Genomic DNA, 15,812 nt, shown 5'->3' on the forward strand with positions numbered 1-15,812 from the left:
GCCAGCCTCTAAACAGTAGCGTTCATGAATATATTAAATTGTTAAAAGAATACATTAAAGCGAGAGAACTGTGATGGATGGAGCACGTGTGACACCATGAGATGGTGCTTTACTGACTGTGAAGTCAGAGGCCTGTCCACAGGCCCAGGTCCAGGCCGGGCCCCCTCTTAGCTCTGTTACTGTGGGCAAGTCACTTACCCTCTCTGGTCTCTCTAGGTCTGGCGCCCTCCTTGTGACAGGGATGTGCATCTCACAAGATCTCTGGGAAGATTAAATGAGGAAAGTAATTCAACAAATCTTACTTACCAGGAGCTTCCAAAATGCTAGCTGTGTGAGGCATTGGGAGGCTATGCAATGGCACTTGGTAATCGTTAACAAATGTGAGGAATTATTATAATCATAAAAAATAAAACATCATATTCCGGTGTGTTACCCAAATAGCATTGCCAAGCAATATAATAGTAGCTAAATGTATTTAAATCTTATTATATTCCAGACAGTGTACTAAGCTTTTTACATTATTATTTAACCAATATACAACCCTCTGAGGTAGATGCTATTATTGATCTCATTGTATAGACAAGGAAACGGAGGTTTATAGGACGTTAAGTAACTTTCCCCAGAATCTGTAAGTGCCAGAAGCCACATTAGAACTCAGGCCCACTTCACTCAACATATCCAGACTTGGGCCAAATCCCTGTCCCTCCCCTTCGCTATCTGCAAGACTTTAAAACGTAACGTTAAACGTGTTTAGATAATATCCATGTGCTCTCTCTCGGTCCCTGTGTTTCTCCTTGGTTCAGTCTTAAACAATACTCGAGGCTCCATGCCCGTGTCACAGAAAGCTCTGGCATTAGACGCTTTTGTTCCAGGTGCCCTCCTCTGCCACATGACCAGGGGTCAGGGCGTCCCCCTCTACAGACGGGGCATGCAGGCACAGGCCAGTGAGGGACGTGCCCGAGGTCCCACTGCCAGTTAGTGATGAGACCCGATCCCCCAGCACCCAAGGCAGGTGTTTCCGTGCCTCTTCTCGCGAAAGGGGTGATGGGATGCTGACAGCCCAAACGCATTTAGCCAAATCCTGCACCTACAAGACATAAGGAAGGGTAATTCAGATTTATTGAGTATGGAACATTTCCAGGGATTTTAGAGGGGTTTCATATGTTTTAACTCAATTAGTAAAGCTATTTTGAACAAATAAAGCAGTCCATCAATGCTCACCCATACACGCCTAGTACACACCTAGTACATGCCCAACACACAGTAGTGCTCAATATATTTGTTCAGTGAAGTAAAAGTTTCAGGTTCTCAGGAGAAGCTCTCATTCTTTTCTTTTCTTTTTTCCAGGAAAACAAGAGCACCCAGGATGTTTTCCAAATCTATATGAAAACCTTAAGACGTGAGGCAGGGGCAAGAACACGTCTGCTTTGTGTCACCGAGACTGGTGCTGCTCTGCTAACCTTAAAGCAACTTCAACTGAGAAAAATACGGACAACAGAGAACATACAACACACAAGTTTGGAAAGGCAAATCCTAGCCCAGAAGCTGCCCTTCCACCATCTTCCACCCCTTCCCCAAGGCAGACACCGCTCTTAGATCAAGGCACAATTTCCTGCTGATCCTGGACAGAGCCTGAATCCTCACACACCTTGCTCCAGGCAACTACCACTAATCCATCAGAACTGACACTCATGCTGAAATCTATTTGTCATCCCTGATAGGCTTAAAGGCTTTTTCTCTGTGGCCTAAGGGGGACCGGAGGACCAGCTCAAGCTGTTTGTACATCTCTCTGACTTTGCCAAGAGGACAGGAGGGGCACAATCTATAAAGCTGTTCTTTGGGACCAATCTGATTTGGTTTAAACTCCATTGAAAGAATTGTGGGCCTTGATTATAGAATCTCTGAATGGGTTCCTATGTGAGGCTGTGAAAGGTCTTAGATATCTTTATAAATAAACTAGATCCCCATTGGTCCAGAATTATTGGGCACAATCATGCCTATGGAAAGGATTCAAAAAAAATACCCTCTAGAGATCATCTCTGGTCCTACTATTGGATTTGCTCCCCAGCATCTCTGAAACAATTTATGTATGTTCAAAGGTTCAAAGAAATCTCTAGCTCAAAAATGTTGTAACAGAAATCGGAAAAACTTTTCCACGTACAATTATGGGATGCCATATGTGCATTTAAAAATATCTTCTAAAATATACATTTATAGCATATTAGAAATGTTTAAAAGGAATTTCCTTTGTCACCGTAACCTGTATAACCCTTGATATAATCCCACACAATAAGCCCTTAGAAAATGCTATAATTCAATTTACTCCTAGAACCAATCAGCTAACTGACTAAAATTAAATCAAAATCTTATCTTTTCATTAATGCACATTCTGGAGGAAGTCAGGACAGTAAACCATATGATTGTTAAACCACGTCTTGATTCACACTGTGTCAATCTTAAATACAATCATTCATGATTCTGAATTTCATCAAATTTTCCTGAGCAGGTATATACCTAGAAAAAGATGTTTTAATTAAAACTATTAACCAATATCAGCATGGCTCTACGCTAAAAGCTTGGCTTGGAATGGAAGCAAATTAACATAAGATGCCAATCTAGCAGGAGGAAAGGCATCCTAGGGGTTCTTGTCCAGAAGAGGAGCTGGAAGAATTCAAGTGATCCGCATCGATGAGCACAGGGTGGCGCTGCTATTGTATTCGTGTGAAGAGCCACCTTGAGCAGCGCCCACACTGAGACCAACGGGAAAGATGGGCCCCTGCGGAGGAACCCACCCCTAGGGCAGAAGACCTTCGTTGGGGAAAAACAGAAAAAGGAGTCCACGGCGAGCTGTTTAGTTTTTTAAATACTATACATATCCAGTAAACTCCCTAGAATGTGAATACTCTCTGTGAACCCTGAGAAAGAAAAAAATTGTACTTGGATATAAATTATACCAGGCATAAATCAAAAGTTTGTGAGGCCAGCTATGTATCAGTAATATTTGCCATTTTGAACACTCAGTCCGTGCCAGGTGCTTTTCTCAGCACTTTTTACACATTAACCCCGACAACAATCCTGTGAGGTCAGCGCCCCATTTTACAGAGGAACAAAGGGAGGCACAGGGAGCTTGCAGAACTTGCCCAAAGTCAGAGAGCGGCAGAGCAGGGATTAGAACTCAAAGTCGGAATCTTCCTCATCACGCTCTGCTCCTCTTACCGTGTTTATAGATTCGTGCTTTGTTCTGTTTCGGAAAGGAGGAGGAAAGGAACTACAATCTCTTCCTTTGCCTTTAAGCTGGGGTGGAAGGAAATTTTCCATCACAGTCTTCTAAAGTCAGACTAAACAACTGGATAATTCTGGTTTTCACAGATTTAAAGCAAAGATGGAACTAAGCCATCCAGATGTCATTTGGAAACTGTATAAATAGGACCTAGTTTTTAAAGAAATTGATTACATTTTAAATGTCTGAAGGAGGCGTGCTAGTCATGCAGGGATGAGGGGCCTTATGTAATTATTTTGAGGTTGGCTCAAAAAATGTACAGTCCTATTATAGGAAGAGAGACATAAAAAACAAATGATGTCGAAAGCCTAGAAGGTCAAGTACAAGGACCTGATGGCCCCTCCTTCCTGTATAATTGCAGATTCATTCTCCCGAGATGTTTTTACGTTGCATTCTTGCTCTGTTGTCTAACTCGTATCCTCTGGAAGCTTCTCTTTTGTCAAAAACCAATGCGTTAACATTTGACTGAATATGGCACTGTGAAATTTCCATAATGAAAATTCACACACATACACACACACACTTCAGATGGGTATGGACCTCTACCATGAGAATTACCTGTTTATGTGGTTGGTTTACATATTATTAAACCACCCATCTGATCTCTAATGGCAGCCCTGCCGACACTGTCTGACCCAGTTTGACAATCTGGATGGAAATTGTAGGGTTGGCTGTTCAATGGCTGTGACTTCTAACAGCACTGCTTTTGGGCCTCAAATCAATTCTCTCTGTTTACAGACCATTTCACAGCCCTTTACCTGCAACATCACTTGTGTCAGTCTCATAAATACTTTGGTGTATATAATGCTTGAATTAGCATAATGGTTTAGGCTCTAAGCTCTCAGTCCAAAGAAGGACACGTCAACATGTTCTCTTCACTTAAGCAATTAAGAGGCATTATGCTGCTCCAGTGGAAATATCATCAAGGTTAAAGACAATCGCAAACAGCCCTCTCACCTTTTTATTCTAAGTCTAATAAATGAGGCATAGAAATTGAAATGTTAGTAAACAGTCCTACTTGAAGCTCTTTTTGGATCATGCTTAATCAGACCCCCATTCACCAGACGTTTCCAATGGATTCAGAAATGTGTATATTGAATCGTTCATTTAATGCAAGAAAATGGAGTTTGCTGATTTTACTTCAAAGCCAGAGTGAGCCCTAATTTATTTTTGCCAGATTTTTTAATTTCCAGTATCCAATTCTGTAAAAAATATTTCTATACTTTTATTATTTAGTGTGACAAAAGTTACGTTTCTAAAGGTGATAATGTTTTTGCCGTGACTTTAAAACAAAGGGATATTTCTAAGGTCTTTCTATATTTTTTTCTCTTTAGACTTTTTAAAAATTAGCTTTATTGAGGTATAATTTGCATACAACAAAATTCTACTTAAGTATAGACTGTGATGAGTTTTGGCAAATGTACACAGTTGCGTGATGACCATGACCATGAAGATGGAGACTATTCCGTGACCTTGCGGTAATCCTTTTCCCCACCCTACTAAACAATGATCTGCTTTTGATCACTAGCTTTGTCTTTTCTAGAATTTCACATCAACAGAATCAGATGGCATCTAGTCTTTTGTGTCCGGCGTCCCCTCTTTGTAGCTTGTCCTCTGCGTATCAGCAGTGAGGTCACGTGGGAAACAACATGGGGGAATTCTGGCTCCACCACTTCTAGCTCCACGACCTTGAGCAAGTTACTTAAATCCTCTGGGCCTTAGTTCCCTCTTCCGTAGAATGGAGGTAACACCCCCACGGGGTCCATGTCGGGTGTAAACTCAGGGATGGCACCTAGAAAGTGCTCAGTAAGTGCTGCTTCCTTAGATCGGTCAGGCTCCCTCGAGCCACCTACTTCTTCGCTCGCTGTACACAGCTCTCAGGGCTATGACTGAATCCAGTGTCTACAAAAGGCACAAGAGGGCTTCTTTAGGGTTTAGCAATCTTCTGTATCTTCATTGTAATACTAATTACACAACTGTATACATTTGTCAAAACTCATCAAACTGTTCACTTAAAATTGAATTTTATGATATGGAAACTATATTACAATAAAGCTCATTTCTTTCATCTAAAAATAATAAAGAAATAGAGAAAGACCTTGGAAATGTCTCTTGGTCTAAAAGTCACACGTGATGAGAGATACCCTCGACTCAGGGCTTCATCAGCCGAGCTTGCTGCCTCAGTCAAATGAGGGAGGCATTCAAAGCCTTTCTGAAGAACAGCACGTTTGACACCACCAGCAAAAGCCTACAAGCAGCAAATGCCGTCTTCACAAACCGCTGTCTTTGTGCCGACTCTGAAGTTTAAGAAAGCAGTTGTGCAACGAGAGAGTAAAAGTGGTGTAAGAGAAAGACGTGTGTGTGTGTGTGTCTGTGTGTCTGCGAAAGAGATAAAAGGTAGGTAAATGACCTTGTGTTCTGGCCACCTTGAACTACCAGCTTCAAAATGTCGTCAACAGCTTATTGCAGAGAAAGAAAACCTGAGCTCAAAGCAGTGCCTGGAAGCCTCAAGTCCTCTGGGCCACCTTCCGCCTCCCAGTGCTGCGCTCGTCCCCAGGCTGAGTCGGGTGCCCCTTCTCTGTCACAGCAGTTCCCACACTGCATTTCAACTCTTGGTGTAGGAGTCTGTCCTCTCCCTGATATTGTGCCATCCTTGAAGATAAGTACTTTTTTTGTATCTTTATATTCCCAACACCCTGAACAGCCCTTAGCAGGGGATTAGTAAAAGTTTGATGAATCAATGAGGTCTTAACCACATTACCTCCATTCATAATATTACAAAAAAACATATACCCCTTTTAGTAGGCTTTAATAGTGATTAGGGTCCAATTTTTATGAGGATCTGAAGTAATAAGGGAGCCACTAAAAGGCATGAAAAAATAACCACAAAGGAGAAGATAGGAGTCTGGCGGGAGGAACCCTCTCACTCCTAATTGCTAAGAGAAGTGTCATTTTTTTAAACCTATTTTATTGGTGTCATATTGGCTTACAACGTTGTGTAAATTTCAGGTGTCCATCACTATATTTCAGTTTCTGTATAGACTGGATCGTGTTCACCAGCAACAGTCCAGTTTTTATCTGTCACCATGTATTTGCGCCCCTTTACCCCTTTCAGCTTCCCCAAACCCCTCCTCCTCTGGTAACCACCAATCTATTCTCCTTATCTATGTGTTTGTTGGTTTATCCTCCACATATGAGTGAAATCATATGGTGTTTGTCTCTCTCTGTCTGACTTATTTCACTCAGCATAATACCCTCAAGGTCCATCCATGTTGTCATAAATGGCACAATTTTGTCTTTTTTATGGCTGAGTGGTATTCTATTACATATATACCACATCTTCTTTCTCCATTCATCCATTGACGGGCACTTGGGTTGCTTCCACATCTTGGTTATTGCGAATAATGCTGCGACCAACATAGGGCGCATAAACCTTTTTGAATTATTGATTTCATCTTCTTTGGATAAATACCTGAAACCATAAAATTCCTGAAAAAAAAACATAGGCAGTACACTCTTTGATATCAGTATCTATTTGAATACCATGTCTACTCAGGCAATGGAAACAAAAGAAAAAATAAACAAACGGGACTACACCAGACTAAAAAGCTCATGAAAGACAGACGAGCCATCAATGAAACAAAAACAACCCACCAACTGGAAGAAAATATTTGCAAATCATACATCTGATGAGGGGTTAATTTCCAAAACGTATAAAGAACTCATACAACTCAACAACAAAAAAATGAACAGCCAATCAAAAAATGGGCAAAGGATATGAACCAACATTTTTCCAAAGAAGATATACAGATGGCCAACAGGCACATGAAAAGATGCTCAACATCTTTTCAACAGCAACTAATTATTAGGGAAATGCAAATCAAAACCACAATGAGATATCACCTTACACCCATCAGAATGGCTATTATTAAGAAGACAAGAAACAACAAGTGTTGGAGAGGATGTGGAGAGAAGGGAACCCTCATACACCGCTGGTGGGAATGCAAACTTGTGCAGCCACTGTGGAAAACAGTATGGAGATTCCTCAAAAAATTAAAAATAGAAATACCGTACAATCCAGCTATCCTGCTACTGAATATTTACCCAAAGAGAAAAGTCGTTTGTCCTTCACTCCCAGAGACCCTGGTTTGGGCAAACATGTCCCTTAGGAGTTCTGAGTCCAGAACCTGAGGGACTGGGTTAGATTCCAGCCCTGCCAAACTTGTGCAACCTCGGACTAGTCACTAAACCTCCCTGAGCTTCAGGTGCCCTGCGACTTCGTGTCTCATCTGTAAAATAGAGGAAATAATAATGATGTCTCCTGCACAGGGTTCTGTGGAGTTAAATGAGATGGTGTGTACACAGCATGCAGCACAGAGCCTGGCACACTGTGGACATGCACAGAATGTGTATTTTCCAGCATGTTTCAAGGTTCAGACTCTGGAGTCCAACAGGTTAGCTTTGAATTTCAAATCATTCCAATTCAGCCACCAGTGCCTTTGTGAACCTAGACAGATTACTTATAACCTCGGGTTCCCCAAATGCAAAGTGAGGATAATAGCAGCACCCCCCATAGGGTTATTTTGAGGATTAAATGAGATAAAGAGTTCGGCATTGTGACTGGCACAGAATAAGCGGTCCATAGAGGTGAGTTATGATCCTCGTCTGACAGGATCAGCTCTACTGTAACCATATGAGTGCTGCTCCTCAGCAAGAAGGTTTGAGGTCAGACGACCTGGGTTCTAAATCCGTCTTTGCCAACCTCCTAATTGTGTACAAGACACCTCATCCCCCTCAATCTGTTTCCACCTGTAACATGGAGATGATAATCCTCACTTCACTGGCTTCTTGTGAAGATTAAATGAGACCATACGTAGAAACGTGCCTCATGTGTAACAGGTCTCCGTTGAATGAATTTTAGTTTCCAGCCCACTTACCCTCTCCTTTCTTCCCATCCAGACAGCTTCTGCTCTTCAAGACATACCTAAAAATCCCACCTCATTCTGGAGGCTGTCTCATGCTGACCCATCTTGATCTCACAAATGTATTAGCTACTGTTCTTATTCTGCTGATTCTGTAAATTAGTCTTGACTCTCCATGTGGACCAATTAATCTTGACCTCTTCTGAGTCATGGACCCCTCTGGTAATCAGATATTTCATTGACTCAAAGGAATTCACATACGCATGAAAATCTGCAAATAATTCCAAGATGCTAACATCCCCTAAAACCTCTGAGGGCAGTGACAGTGTGGTCCTCTTTGTGTCTTCCAGGGCTGAGGATGCAGAAGGTGTTAGTAAAGCCTGGGTGATGGATTGATCAACCTTCTGCCTCAGAAGGTAAGTGGTGGCAGCACTGCACAGAAAGGGGCAGGATGCTCACCTGGGCAGAGAGCGAGAAGCTCTTTATAGTGTCTCTAACTTTTCCAAAGCAAAGCAACTGGAAGCTTCATTCTGACCTAAGAATGGGACACAAATATTGGAGCAATAAATAAAAATATGGAAAAGTAATCACGAAAATCTTCCATTCCTGCACCGCTGATGTGTCCAGTCCACAGAAGCCAAAAGGGTCCCTCTCCTCTCATCTTCAGACTCAGGTCACAGTTTTTCCCTTGGCTTTGCAGCTTCTCATTCCCCCTGTAAGGCCTGGTTGCTTAGTTTGACTGTTTTTTTTTTACTTAATGGCCTTTGGGTTTGCAATAAAACAGTTCATTTTTATCCCTGCTCATGAAAAATTCTTCAATTTTGGTTTTCCTGTCTGTCATCCTTGATCCTACAAGAGAGGTGCCACATATGGGATGTAAGCAGAAAGAGCCCCGACCTGAATTCTCTCATGGCTCTGAGTAATGGCTGTGTGACCTTGGGCAAATCACCTGTCTTTGTGGCCTCAGTTTCCTTCTTCATAAAACTTGGCCATCTCCCCCATCTCTAACCCTCCATGATTCTGAGACATTGCAATGACTCATGTTTGGAACTAAAGGATTTTCTAAAAGCTTCACTGTCATCCATGAAAAATGTATGGAGAATGGCTGGGAGGGATGGGTTTTAATGGTTCACTTACTAGATTAAGTGAGAGTTGTCATATTTACCATACAAAGTTTTCTAAACCATCCTAGAAAACACACTTAACCCTAGACAACAATAAATATAAGCTTTATTTCTTTGACAATTCAAAAATCTTATGGATCTTGTATCCAGTTTTCAAAGTTACAAAAGAAAAACGCAAAGTGGGATCTGAGTCATCAGACCATCTTCTGTACCTCCTGCTACGCATCTGTACGGCAGTGCCAACAAAGAAAGCAAAGGGCACAGTCAAAGCTGTCCTTGCTGTGCTGACTGTTCTGGCAAAAAATTATCATCCAAACATCTTAACATTCTGATATTCTAGTAACAAGACCGGCCTACCACAAAACCTGGAAGCAGGTGAATAGCCATTTTCTACTTTTATTCTGCCTACTCGGACTATGCAAGAGGAAAAAAAGATGACAAATAGCCCGAGAGAATTTCTTGACATCGTGCTTAACTGAAATTTCAAAATAAATCAGTTGGGCTCATTTTTAAAGACCTACAAGTAAATTATCATTGGGTCGTTTTGTTCTGTTCCCAACTGGGTTTCTGAGGGGCTGGTGGTGAGATACAACAGAGCTGAAAATGGGCCACAGTCTGCAAACATTGCCGCGTGGTTTGATTTAGTCTAAGTCTCGTGTAATAACTTTCTTTGAAGTGTGGGTTGAGGAGCAGGTTAGAAGCCCGAGGCCACAAGCTCATCTTGCTCTTGTTACAACTCCGATGCCCTGAAGTCCCCGCACTATATATCAGAGGCCTGGCATGGGAGTCCCTGGCTGATCAAGAGTGGAGCCCTCATTCGCTGCGCAGCACAGCGACCGCGAGACAAACAACAACAGGGTTGTGTTTGCCTGGGAAATCCATTCAATAAAAGGACGCAGGTGGGTCTTCGAGGAGCCTCTGAGCCGCAGGAAGGCTGACACTGATCTCAGGGAAGGAAAGAGGTCCACCTGGTAGAAGGGGGACAGTTCCCCCAACTGAGGGAGAGCAGGGCATCGCTGCCGATCGCTGGCTGGCCTCCGTCCTTCTCCAGCTTTGAGAAGCGCTCCTTCTCCGCGGATCCTCTGACCTGAGAAAATCTTAAGGCACCTCCCGGCTCCTCTTTGGCCTGATTTTTCTTTGGCAGAGGAGGGGGCTGGATGAGTGATCTCTTAGGCCACATCTGACTCTGACATCCGATGATTCTGACCCCACGACAGTCTTGTAGCTCCCGAGGGACTAACTTTCTTCCTTCCATGGGTCAGACACTTTCCAGTAGCCTGCGTTAGATCCTTACAGCTGAATTGGACCAAAGATGATTCTAGGATATAATAATACCTACACAGTTCCATAGAATTGTAAAATGATTTTACATATAATATTTCATTGGATCCTTAAAACAAAAACCTTGAGGAAGAAAAGGGTATTATTCTCCTCATTTCATAGAGGATGGAAGCTATGCTAAGGGAGGTTAAGTCAAACCTGCCAAGGTGAAAAGGGTTCTACAGACCCGGGCCACATCTGAAAAAACTCCAAATGCAAGTCATCTGAAAAAACTCCAAATGCAAGTTTCTCAGGCCGGACGCAGTGCACACACCCAGCAGAAAAGATGTGAGGGGCATCAGACGGCAGCAGTGAGCATTCTGGGAACGTAAGTCTGACTCAGGCACGTTAGAGCCGCCAACGTGAATTCCGTGTAGGAGAAGAGGAAACAGTCCAGGGAGCGAGACAGAGGCTGGAAATGATCTTCACCGCCAGGACGCAGATTCTCGGCCTGACTCTAGGGCACAAGGGTCGTTCTTCGACTCCTCACGCAGTGCGCTGAAAGGAGAACAGAGGGCTGGGGGTGGAACTGATCTTAGGTAGCTGGTGGAAGTCACCAGTTCAAGCCAAGGACACTGGTGGAGGGCTGGGGGGAAGTGACAATTTGGGCACTGAGCACCAACTTTATGCCAAGCCCTCAACAGAGCTACGGCTGTTGCTTACAACTTATATCGTCTTCTATCTCAGCCTTGAAGGAGTCCTGTGGTGAGTTAGGGAGCCTGTAAAAATCCTACAGGTAGGATGAAACAAACAGGGTCCGTAACACGGAGGAGGTGTTAACACACACAGGCACACGCACACACACACACTCAGAAGGTAAGGCTTTCCTCTGGGGTCTTAATGAAAGAATGGCCGTTCTTGGGGGTGGAGGCCTCCCCATCCTAGTGCAGGGCCTGCCGGAGCAGAGGAAGCACTCCAACGACTAGAAGCAAAATGAATGACAACAGTGTCAGCAACAGTGTGGCATGGAGCCACCCAAGAGTGACAAACCCCAGAGATACACCCGAGTCAGCTCCCATCACCGGGAGTGACAGCAGGGCCGCGGCAGCAACAGCAGAAGCCGGGGCAGCCAAGTGTGGGGCCACATCACCTGCTGCAGCAGAACCACCGTGAGTTAAAGCTCCTCCAGGATCAGGAAAAGGTCAGACAAGAAAGGAACGTGGACAGATGAAGGAGAAGAAGGGATGCAACTAGAGGTAAGGAAAGCTCATCGAATTTGCAGATGACACAAAACTAAAAGCGTGCTTAATATGACCCTTTTGAGTCTCGGATCAGCAACATTTCATCACAGACAAACTCTGGGTCTACAAACCCAAGAAGGTGACCGTGAACAGGAACTTGCGTAGAGACCTGCACACACATTCTAAACTGAGCTGGACGGGACTGACAGGGTAAGAATGAGACGGGACAGGCTAAGAAAGACTTAGCTTGGGGGTTTTGGTGACCAGAAACTCAGCAGGTGCCGATGATGTGGCTGCTAAAAAAACTAAGAACCTCACAGGCTACAGTGATGAAAATACATGTCCGGACCACTGGGCTTTCGTGGCCAGACCATGCGTGCAGTATTATGATGGGGATTGGTGTCGCATCTGCAGAGGAACCCTGATATTTTGTGCTTGTCCTCAGGACCAGGACCAAGATGATAAGGGGTCCAGAAACCATGTCCCACAAGGGGCAGCTGCCACTGAGGACACCTCGGGGATCCAAAAGTGATCATTAATTCCTGAGTGAGACCTCTTCTTGAGAAGGAATCACACATGTGTGGCCTTATGGGATAGCACCAGAACCAAAGAACAGAAGGCCAGTGTTGGCTCCGTGCAGAGTAGGACTTTCTAACAGAGCTGTTCCCAGGCGGGAGGAGCTGCCCTCGGCAGTGGCGAAATCCCCATCACTGCAAGTGACTTCAAGTGGAGGCCAGATGATCTTCTGTCTGCGATACTACCGAAATGGTCCTGCATGAGGCAGAGGCTTGGGCCAAACGACCTCTGACACTCCCTGCAGCATTCAGAGACCAGGTCCAGGTTCTCTGCCTTGGAAACCAACCATTCAGTCCTGGAGGTGAGACCCCAAAGGGACCCTGCTCTACCCTGGGCCTGTGGGGTACAGAGTCTCACCACAGCTCTGCTCTCAGAATGCCCCTTCTCAGCAAATGATGAGGTTCCAAATTATTTAGGATCTGGGGATAAGAAATGTACTTTTATGAAGCAAACAGGTGTTTGCCTTCCTCTTGCCCTCTAAATGCAATCAATCAAATTCGTTTTGGGGCCGGCCCTGTGGCCAAGTGGTTAAGTTCACATGCTCCACTTCACTGGCCGGGGGTTTGCCAGTTCAGATCCTGGGCACGGACCTACACACTGCTCATCAAGCCATGCTGAGGTGGCATCCCACATAGAAGAACTAGAACGACCTACAACTAGGATATACGACTATGTACCAGGGTTTTGGGGAGAAAAAAAATTCGTTTTGCTAAGTTTTAAAAGTGTCCGAAAAGCCCTCTCTTCCTCCTCACCTCCAGGAACTCTGCCTTCCTTCAGGCCATCATCATCTCCCCCTCCCCTGGGACTTTTTCAATGGCATCCTAGGTAGGCTCCTTCCCTCCACTCGTATCTTCTTCAATAGACAGTCGTTTTTAGAGCCAGGCTTCCGTTTTGAATAGCTCCTCACTGACCTCATGGGATAGTACCAGCTCTTAATGTTGCATGGAAAGCCCTGCAGCCTCATGTTCTGTGACCTCCCACACACGCCAGCCCCCCTACACACGCACACGCACACGCACATGCACACGCACGTGGGCTTTGTACTTCAATAGCACCGCACTCTCTGTAACCTTCTGCCCACACCATGCTGTGTCACATCTTTGTGCCTTTGCACGTGCTGTCCCCTCTATTGGAAATACCCTCGCCTTCTCCAGTCCCCACCCTACTCACCAGAATTACTCCTATTTATACTTTTTTATACATCAAAGATTTGCTCAGGCATAACCTTTTAGGAAGCCTTCTTTTAAGCTCCCCAACTCACACCATCTCCCAAACTTCATCTCTCCTTCCCATTGGCCACCTCCGTACCCTTGGACATGGCTCAATTACAGCGTGTATTACACTGCATCGAAATGCAATTATTTCCACGTCTGTCTTCGCCACTGTTCTTGGGTTTCTTAAAGGCTGAACGAAGTACTATTCGTCTACAAATGCCTAGCACTCGGCCCAGTGCTGAGCACACAGTACACCCCGGTGTTTGTTGAACTGACCTGACAAAGGTGTCTTCATGGACACGTGTATCCTCTGTTGTGATACAGAACTCCGTGTTATGGAGCAGATGAGCACCAAGTTCTACAGTGGAAAACAAGGTTAAACATTGAAAACTCCCAGTCACTTTAAGTTAAGTGAAAAGGTCCCAGGGCCAAGAACAAAGCCTTAGAAGGGAAGGAGGGGAGATTTTAACCTGTGCATTTCTATCACCCTCATTGCTTTGTCTTGAAAAGCCTTAATCAGGAAGCCGGTTGCGAAGAACACTGGATCTCTGGTCTTGGTGTTCCAAAAGGGAGATTCTCAACTCAGAAGCTAAACCACTCATTTTACTCAACAAAAACTCACTGAGTGTGTACAAAGCATGGCGTTAAGCACTACGGTCATCCAAAAGGGGTATTTTGAGGCTAAAGTGAAATAGAAAAGAGCTTTACTCTATAGAGTCATAGGGTCAGTAACATGCCCAAGAAGACCGTGTGCGTAGTTATCCTACACCACACACAAGGACAACCTTACAACCGGAATAAAATAATCCTTTGCATTTACTGAGTGCTCATTCATTACGTGCTAGGAACTACTCCAAGCCCTTCATTCATTCATTCGACAAATATGTACTGAGGTCTAATGTGGGATCAGCACTGTTCTAGGTGCCAGGAAACCCACAGCAGACTAAACCCACAAAACCCGTTCTCTAGGAGTCTACATTCTGCAGGGGAGACACAATAAACAAACAAACAAAACATATAGAAGGCCAGATGATGGTAAGTGCCTTGGAGAAACGTAAAAGAGAGACTGGAGATAAGAAGAGCTGGATAGGACGGACGTGGAGTGGGGTGGCAGTCTCACTGAGGTGTCAGGGAGGACATCAATGAGCAGGTGACACGTGAGCAAACACCTGAAGAAGGCCAGGGAACGAGCCATGAGAACATCTTGGGGACGGGAGGGCCAGGCAGAGGGCAAGGCAAGCACAGAGAGGAGACCAGGACCGGAACACAGAGGGCCCTGTGGGCCATTGTGAGGACTTCGGTTTCTGCACTGAGTGACAGGGGACACCATCGGAGGGTTTTGACCGATTTTTAAATCACTCTGTTTGTTATGTTGAGAACAGTCTGCAGGAGGGCAAGGGCTGAAGTACAGAGGCTACTGCAACAGTCCAGGTGGGAACAGCCAGAGGCTGGGGACAGGACGTAAGCATGGGGTGTAGAGGAGAGACTGGTTCCTAGAAACATATTTAAGTAGAGATGGCAGGACTTGTTGATGGAATTGCTACAAGGTGTGAGAAAGAGAGAGAAGAGTCAAGGACGATTTCAAGGCTTTCGTCCTGAGCCACTGGATAGACAGAATTTCCCTTTATTGAGACAAGGCTGAGGGGCAGGCAGCTTTTGGGGGGTGGGCGTGGGGAGGAGAGATCAGGGGCTTAGCTCTGATGGTATTTATTCAAGATGCCCACGACATATCCAACTGGAGACGTGAAGCAGCTAGTTAAGGGGAGAGATTCAAGCTGGAGTTATAACTTAGGGAGCAGCTACCATACATATGATATCTAAAGTCATGAACCTGGAGGAAATCATCAAGGAGGATAAACACAGAAGAGAGGAGAAAACGACAGAGGACTGAGCTCCAGGGCACTCCACTCACACATTAGAGCGCTGAGAAGAACGTCAGGAGGAGCAGTGAGGGAGGAGAAAACCAGGACAGCAGGGCATCTTGCAAGCCAGGCAGAGTGTTTCAGGGAAGAGAAAGTGATAACCTGTGTTGAATAGCACTGATGGGTCAAAGAAAAAGAAAACTAAGAATTGATCATTGCATTTAACAACATATACACCAATAATCTTGGTTCACTTAAGACTCCCAACTCTGTATGACAGGAATTACTATCATTCCCAGAGACGGAAACTGAGGCAGTGCAAGATTAGGTAAC

At 44.6% G+C, this 15,812-nt stretch overlaps 1 protein-coding gene across 19 annotated transcripts in view; it reads right to left on the minus strand.

Annotated features, from left to right (window-relative positions):
- Window positions 1-15,812, minus strand: part of ATG4C (autophagy related 4C cysteine peptidase) — a 155,475-nt gene that overhangs the window by 24,617 nt on the left and 115,046 nt on the right. For 13 of the 19 annotated variants that reach the window (XM_070268946.1, XM_070268947.1, XM_070268948.1 and 10 more), the window contains 2 exons: window positions 1,025-1,087; window positions 199-261 (listed from right to left, as the gene is read on the minus strand). In XM_070268946.1, coding sequence (XP_070125047.1) covers window positions 199-261; window positions 1,025-1,087 — 126 coding nt within the window. Of the gene's footprint in view, window positions 1-198; window positions 262-1,024; window positions 1,088-9,415; window positions 11,145-13,893; window positions 13,976-15,812 lie in introns of those variants that run through there. The other 6 variants (XM_070268963.1, XM_070268962.1, XM_070268950.1 and 3 more) reach the window with 4 other exon arrangements.

The sequence above is a fragment of the Equus caballus genome, chromosome 5, assembly GCF_041296265.1.
Source record: "Equus caballus isolate H_3958 breed thoroughbred chromosome 5, TB-T2T, whole genome shotgun sequence".
NCBI classification, from domain to species: Eukaryota; Metazoa; Chordata; class Mammalia; order Perissodactyla; family Equidae; genus Equus; species Equus caballus.